General features: G+C 46.3%; 1 protein-coding gene across 4 annotated transcripts; it reads left to right on the top strand.

Moving 5' to 3' along the window:
* Window positions 1-94: 94 nt before the first annotated feature.
* LOC109886992 (uncharacterized) lies at window positions 95-7,628 on the top strand. Of its 4 annotated transcripts, none has more exons than XM_020478518.2 (12): window positions 95-208; window positions 453-540; window positions 1,571-1,601; window positions 3,104-3,187; window positions 3,365-3,504; window positions 3,613-3,738; window positions 3,868-3,913; window positions 4,018-4,077; window positions 4,472-4,842; window positions 4,926-5,030; window positions 5,372-5,483; window positions 5,597-7,628. In XM_020478518.2, exons 2-12 carry the CDS (start codon window positions 454-456, stop codon window positions 5,638-5,640), a joined length of 1,206 nt encoding a protein of 401 aa, XP_020334107.1. In that variant the 5' UTR covers window positions 95-208; window position 453; the 3' UTR covers window positions 5,641-7,628. The 4 variants fall into 4 exon arrangements, with proteins under 4 accessions (XP_020334107.1, XP_020334105.1, XP_031643399.1 ...); XM_020478516.2 differs by having other exon boundaries at window positions 5,369-5,483; XM_031787539.1 differs by lacking the exons at window positions 95-208; window positions 453-540; window positions 1,571-1,601 and having other exon boundaries at window positions 1,609-3,187; window positions 5,369-5,483.
* Window positions 7,629-7,728: the final 100 nt, after the last annotated feature.

Below are 7,728 nucleotides of genomic sequence, written 5' to 3'. Positions count from 1 at the left end.
TATCTTTTAATGTTTTTTTTTATTAATTTGAACTCAAATTTCCGAGTTCGAGTACACAGGCAAACGCATAGGCTCATAAAATCAGATACGTCACGGGTCTTTCTATAAAGAGATACACAATTGCGCGTGCGTCAATTTGCTAGTCGTTCTTCTTGACACGCAAAATTCATCCCGCTCTGGTTTGCTTTAGCGAATCTTACTTTTTCAGGTTGAGTATTTCATGTCACTCATACCACACCGTATTTATTCTATAGTAACCCTGGAGGACGTTGTCCGGGTAGCGTTAATATATTGTGGCAACGGCTAGCTAATCACCATATTTTGCACGGTGCGTGGCCAAGTGGTTTTGCCCACAAGGCCAGCTGCGTTGTTTCTTAGTCCCCCTAAAAAAAGATGTGGCCCATATAGCTAGATATTAAACGTTGTCTTTATTTGTTTGTGATGACCCTCAGAATGCAGCAAGGCAACAATCCAAGGTCATCTTATGGCGCCCCACCACAGAAGAGGTTCAGGAACGCTAATGGAGGGGCTAACAACAGGGTACGTTCAGTCTCCCATGGTAATCATGCCAATTGCCCCCAGTTATGCCGTTTTCCCCCGGTTAGGATTATATTTGTATTACTAGTCATTCACAACCCAGATGAGGTTAATTAATCCATTCTGAATAGTGTCTATGATAAGTGGATTCCAAAACAGTGGTTTTGAGAGTACTGTGTACGTAGTCGTTGTATGGTCTTCTAACCGGTTTCATTCCTAAAGTTGTAGCAGTGCTCTGTGCAGAGGAAGTGGTATGGACCCTTACCAGCCGCCCATGGCTGGACAAAGACACTGGACACTGCTGGAGCAGCAGGGACTGATCAGTGCTTTCTGGTCTCCTGAGTGTTTCTGTGGAGATGCAGCCTGCTGCACTGCCCCTCAATCAGGGCTTGAGTTACCCATTGACTACGAGATGCTAAAGAGTGTTGTGGGCAGCAGGAATTCCAGATAACCCTGTTACCAAGTGTAGAAGGGCTGCAACTAAAGAGGGTAACAGGGCTGGGTGTTTTCTCTGGGCAATCTCATGCCCTCTATCGCTGTCTTTCTAGTAAGTGGGCAGTCAGCCCCCATAACACCATTGTATTTTCCTGTTGAGCACTAGGGCTCACTGGCAGCTTGGTTCTATGATGCCTTTGTGACAGATATATATTCTGATTGGAACACCTGACTAGAGTACTTGTACTTTTGTTTCAAGGTAAAGTGCATGTGTACAGTGCAGAGTCAGTAACAGCTCAGTTCCCTCATGTCACTGACCGGGTCATGGAGGAGAGGCTGAAATGACATTTCTCTCTCCATAGAGACAGGAGTGGAGTAGGGTTCTCCAATGTGTTTCTGCTGTAGTCCACCTGAAGCTTTTGCTTAAACCAAACCAATGTTTCTATCCAGAACCCAATCTTAAGCTGCAACCCTCTAGGGGGTCCTGACCCACTGTTTGGGGAACAGTGCAGTGGGGTTTGCCCCTCTGCTGCCTCCTCCAGTCTCACTAATGCCTGTCTGTCTCTCTCTCCTTCGGCCTGGTTATCCCAACTGACAGAGAAAGCAGCCTAACTTCTCTGCTGACATAGGTAAGTTCTGCCTCCACACAGCATCACTGCCTCTGATAGGAGGTTAGGAGCTGTGACTTAACATCCTCCTGCCTTTTTGCTGGTGGCTGATTGGGCAGGGGGCAAGTCCAAACGTGGGCTCTGGGCTGCGTCTGAGATTCACTGCCTCTTAGAGGTTGCTGTAAATGCCAGTGAACTTAGTCACTGTCCACAGGTTTAGGCTGTGTGGCTCACAAAGGCTTTTCCCTAGTGTTCATTTCAATGACTTTTTGGGGGGTCTGTCTTTGATACAATGTGCATAAATCTTTTTAGATGCATTAAAAGTAGTTTTATTTCATAAAACACTTTGGTCCATGATTTACAGTCTGAACAACTTTAGAAACCACAACGTGAAACCTGTCCTCTCAGAAGAATGTCTAACTAGGGAACTCATAGGTGTGCAGGTGCTCTCTGCAGTCCTGTAGAGCTGTTGCCCCATATTGGTGCAAGTCAAATCAGTAAGGAACCTGTCTGGGTCAGATGTTGTGGGCCCAAATGACTGCCGTGCATCACCCAGTTGGGTGCTACACATTGGTGGTGGATGAGATGGGATACTCCATCCCAATGTAATTTAGGGCTATCAGCCCCCGGCACAAAGATGTGGCCTCATAGGCCTATGGTAGTTCAGATGGGCAATGGATGCTGACAGCAGGATTTTCTTTCGGGGCCTTTGTGGCCCTCAAAGAGTAGGAAGTGTTTCAACTCACTGTCTGCCAATGGGGCTGGGACCTGCTGTGCCCATGCCAGAGTTTCACTGCTTTGATTGGACACAGGTATGGAGGAGTGCCTGATGGGAGTGAGAGAATCCTATATCCCTGCTCTGACCTGTGTCTAGGTGGGCAGAAGAACTGCAGCCCCCACTGTTTTCAGCAGGCCTCCAAACCTCAGATTAGCTTCTCTTCTGTGTAGTGGTCAGTACTATAACCCTGGCATGAAACAGACCCTGGTGTGCCTTCCACTTCTAATGAATCATGATCTTGTGAAGGTGGGGCTCGAATTCCACACAGCAACTCAAATGAAGTTATTTTTGGTTACCAGCAACTTTGATTACCAGCCAGAGCAGGAGATTCTAGTACTCCCAACCAATCTGTGTATGTAGCAGAACCTAACTAGCGCACAAATGGTAAGGATTCTTACCAGACTTTGTCGATGATGCACGGCTGGAAACAGGACCTCAGAGGCTCAGAAGAGCAGGGGTTGTGTTTCTAACTGTTGTTCAGTAAATGAAGGACCTCTAAACTCCACTAAAAGTCTTTTGACTGGGGGGTTGTGTAAGGAATGCACAGTGACCTTTTTAAAGCTATACCTTTTTTTGAAGTGTTTCACTTCCTGAAGTATGAGGCTCTTCAGCTATTGGCTGTCTGCTGGTCAGTTGACTGGACGTGTGGACCCTTTGGTCTCACCTGTCCGTGGACAGGATGACGATCTCATTATGCAGTCTCTGCCATGTTTGTGCTTTTTGTTAACTTCTGTGCATTTCCCAGTGTTCACCACCAAGGCGGGAAATGTGCAGACCATCCCGTCCTTGACCAAACAGTTGAAGGCCATCACTGATGAGACTGTCATTGGTGAGTACCTATTCATTGCACCATAGCCCTATGCCCCAAAGGGTTCAAGAGATTTAAGTCAAGTTACTCTTTCACTAATATAGGCTTCATGATTTTTTTTTTTCAAGTCTATGATTGGTTGTTGATATATTTCATTGCCCATGGTTGTTTGTTAGAGCTGTCACTCATGTTCTGCAGGTCTTCAGTATGTGTGGGAGTACCGCAGTCCCAGTAAGTCAGTCCCGCCCCATTACCAGTGTAAACTCTGCAAGGTGAGCCGTCTGCAGACTGACATGCTGGCTCACATCAAGGGCTGGAAGCACTCATTCAGATACATGGTGAGGCCGTGTGTGTCACTTAACTTTCACAGTAAAAGTCCCGGTTAAAGGCTGTTGGGTCTACAGGTCTGTGTTATGATGCTGTGTATGGTCTCATCTGTCCTCCAGAAGCAAAATCATTCTGCCAAGATTCCCTTTGAGGAAGATGCTGCCACAAAGGACCATGACGTGAGGAAGAAGGTGAAAAAAGCAGCAGCAGAGCTGGAGAAGGCAGAGGGCAGGGGACAGCTGAAGGTGAGAAGGGGGAGCAGAAAGTTATGGATGAGGAAAAGAGAACACGGCAGACTATTGAGATGCATCCGGGGGGGGGGGGGGCTCTCTGGTGCTGTTGGTGATTGACTTGATTCTGTACGGTGTTTTCAGGTGATTCTGAAGGAGCCCAGTGAGGTCCAAGCGTTTGCAGGACTGCGTATGTTTTTCTGTTTATTCTCAAATTTGTCTGAATCTCATTGTGCTCAGTCTGTTTTTAAATGTACTGTGTGTGGTTCCGGACATATCTCCCTGTCATCACAGGTTCAGCAATCCCCAACATGGGGCCACCAGGAGGGATGGGAGCTAGAGGACCAAAACCAGGTGAGTGTGTGGGGGAGAAGTGTAAGGTTGCCTCTGAAGTGATAATCTCCCGTGGGCAGATTCTGAATGTAGACTGAGATAATCTGCAAGGACTGAATGGGATGCGTGAGATCCGAACAGCATTAGTTCTGGTTTTGTTTTTCATCACTGGTCACTTGGCCTTAGTGGGTAAAGGCGGTGCTTAAACTGCTCGCTTCAAATGCTTCGCGGGGGGGGGGGGGGGCCTTGCGTTTGTTTGCAATTTCAAACAAGTATAAATCACGCAGCTGTCCAAATTACTTTTACTTCCGGGTTAACAGAGATTGCGGAGGTGATAAGACTGTGTGCTTGACTGGTCTATGTTGGGATGCAGTGTTGTGTAGTAGTCCAAATGCAGCCTTTTGTATCCCTCTAGGTGGCAGGTTTGCAGAGCCTCTGTTCCCAGGGGAGTTCCCTCTCCAAGGCAGCCTCCTCAACTACCCCATGGGTGGTATGGGGGGCTACTCTGACCCCCTGTCTCGCTCCACTTCCTCTACGGCCTTCCAGAAAAGGGACATGAGCTTCCGAGGCTACCCTGACAATACGGGGGGGCTGGGGGGTTCAGCCGATGGCTTTGGGCTGGGAAGGGACGGAGGCTTTGGCCAGGAGGGGTTGTTGGGGGAGAGTCCGGGAAGCTGCTACCCTGATGAGTTCAGAGGGGGACAGATGGGAAGTGGATCAGGCCAAGGGTTGATGGGAGCTGTACCTGAAACCAGCAGCCTTCCGTCCACGCTACTCAAATACCTGGTGAGTGGAACTGTGTGTGTGAAACTAAGCTTTCTCGTGTTATTTAAATATGTTGTGTGTGAGGGTCTGTTTCCTGTGTGTAGGACAATTTCCGGATCGAGAACGAGAGTGATGCTCAAATCGTGCTGAAGGTGACACAGAAGCTGACGGATGTCCTAATGGACTACAGACTTAGGAGTGTTTCCTCGGTATGCAGCACACATACGCACTGGTATTGCAGCTGACAGAGCAGTGTAACAAGTAGCTTCCAGGAACTGGTGACGTGAGGATAAATGTCACTTGATTCAGTCCTTTAACCCACTTTCTGTCTTTTTAGTCAGTGATTTATTGCTGTTGATTTATGGCAGTGCCCTAGAACCTTCTGTGTTCTGACAGCACACGTTCTTACTGTGGCTAAACCTGTTCCTTGTGTACTCCCATACAGTCGTAAGGTAGATGGTGTGATTCAGGAAACCACAAAGAATTCCTCAGTAGTTTGTCCGCTTTGATGTTCTCCTTGATTCAGTGTATGTGCGTTTGTCTCCAGCAGGGTCCTAGCATGAAGAGCGGTTTATCACTGGGCTCCATGAGCTACTCTGATTCCCCCAGAATGTCTAGCGGTAGTGACCGCTTCTCAGGTGGCTTCTCTGGGAACCTCTCCGGTACGCACGGCCCCAGTTGACAAATGAAATACACACGTTCATTCTTTTAATGGCTGTAGTTTGGTTCAGAAATCTACAGTACATCAGTCTCATCTATTATCTCCTCTCTGCAGGCCCTTCCAGATACTCTGATGGTCCATCCAGGTACTACAACTAACTGATCCAACCCCACGTGACACATCCACCTTCCTGGGGTAACCTATCCTCCGCCTCACCCCCAAGATATACCCCGAGTTAATGGGGGTCTGCAGCTGTCTGTCTAGCCACTGAAGAGGATTTTTATTTTATATAGTTATAATTTTCCTTCAAAGCAGAAACTGATACAATTGCGTACTTATTAGTGCAGACTTTGTTTTTACATAACTTCTTTTGACATTAATAGGTTGGACCAAAGTTTGACTTTTAGTTGTATTAACCATTGTCTGTATTCATGTGATTTTGGCATATATTTTACTGTGGTTTCTTGGGTGAATCTTGTCTGTTTAGAAATTAAGTGTTTGATAGAAAACAAGTGTAATGTTTAGGGAAACGGATGTTTGGTGGTAAATGGGTTACTGATGTACTGACTGCTGTTTGAGTTGGGCTTGTTATGGCTGTTTTTTTCCACACCTGGCTTCACCTGCGACCAGCCACCCTGACAGCTGATGAAACCGTGGAGTATTTCTGTTTGTATTAAAGCCAGAACGGCTGGGCCTGAACAGAATCCCAGGATGTATGGTGCATTTGGAAAGTATTCAGACCTGTACTTTTTCCACATTTTCTTACGTTACAGCTGTATTTTAAAATGTATTAATCTACACACACACACACTACCCAATAAGTAAAAACTGGTTTTTAGAAATGTTTGCAAATGAATTAAACTGAAATATATTAGGATAAGTATTCAGACCCTTTACTCAGTACTTTGTTGAAGCACCATTGCCAGCAATTACAGTCTCGAGTTGTCTTCAGTAAGCTGCTACAAGCTGTATTTGGGGAGCTTCTCTTCAGATCCTTTCAAGCTCAGTCAAATTGGATGGGGAGCATCACTGCATAGCTATTTTCAGGTCTCTCCAGAGATGTTTGATTGGATTCAAGTCTGTGCTCTGGCTGGGTCACTCCAGGACATTTGAGACTTGTTCTGAAGCCACTCCTGGATTGTCTTGGCTGTGTGCTTAGGGTCGTTGTCCTGTTGAAAGTGACCCTTCGCCCCAGTCTGAGGTCCTGAACACTCTGGAGCAGGTTTTCATCAATGATCTCTCTGTACTTTGCTCTGTTGGTCTTTCCCTTGGTCCTGACTAGTCTCCCTGCCACTGGAAAAACATCCCCACAGCATGATGCTGCCACCATACTTAACCGTAGGGATGGTGCCAGGTTTTCTCCAGATGCGACGCTTGGCATTCAGGCCAAAGAGTTCAATCTTGGTTCCAACAGACGAGAGAATCTTGTTCCTCATGGTCTGAGAGTCCTTTAGATGCATTTTAGCAAACTCCAAGCGGGCTGTCTTATGCCTTCACTGAGTGGCTTCCTTCTGGCCTCTACCCTAAAAGGCCTGATTGGCGGAGTGATGCTAAGATGATTGTCCGTCTGGAAGGTTCTCCACAGAAGAACTCTTGTCAAAGTGACCATCGGGTTCTTGGTCACCTCCCTGACCAAGGCCCCCCCCCCCCCCCGGACTGCAGCCAGCTCTAGGAAGTCTTGGTGGTTCTAAACTTCTTGCTCTGACATGCACTGTCAACTGTGGGACATTATATAGACTGGTATGCCTTTCCAAATCATGTCCAATCAATTTAAATTTACCACAGGTGGCCTCCAAACAAGTTGCAGAAACATCAAGGATGATCAATGGAAACAGGATGCACCAGCGCTCAATTGAGTCTCATAGCAAAGGGTCTGAATATTCGTAAATATTGTTTTTTTGTGTAATTAATTTGCAAACATTTCTAAAAAAAAACTTTTCGCTTTGTCCATATGGGTTGTGTGTAGATTGAGGGGCAAAATGTATTTAATCCATTTTAGAGTACTTTCCAAATGCACAGTATGGAGGATGTTGTTCCTTCGCTATAAAAATGGAACTGCATCACCCAGGGGATTCCATGAGTTGTATTTTATCTGATCCAACAAAATAGGGAACTGAAAATAAACTCAGTGGTGTCATCTATGCTTCTCCAGCTGTGTCAGAAATGTTGCTGGCTCTCAAGTTGACCTTAAATCTACCATAAAATGCAGTGAATTGACATACTAGCATAATAGAAAACTATTTAAG

This window comes from Oncorhynchus kisutch, linkage group LG13 (genome assembly GCF_002021735.2).
Source record: "Oncorhynchus kisutch isolate 150728-3 linkage group LG13, Okis_V2, whole genome shotgun sequence".
Lineage (NCBI taxonomy): Eukaryota > Metazoa > Chordata > Actinopteri > Salmoniformes > Salmonidae > Oncorhynchus > Oncorhynchus kisutch.
The sequence above is the reverse complement of the archived record's forward strand: the minus strand, read 5'-3'. Positions and strand labels throughout refer to the sequence as shown.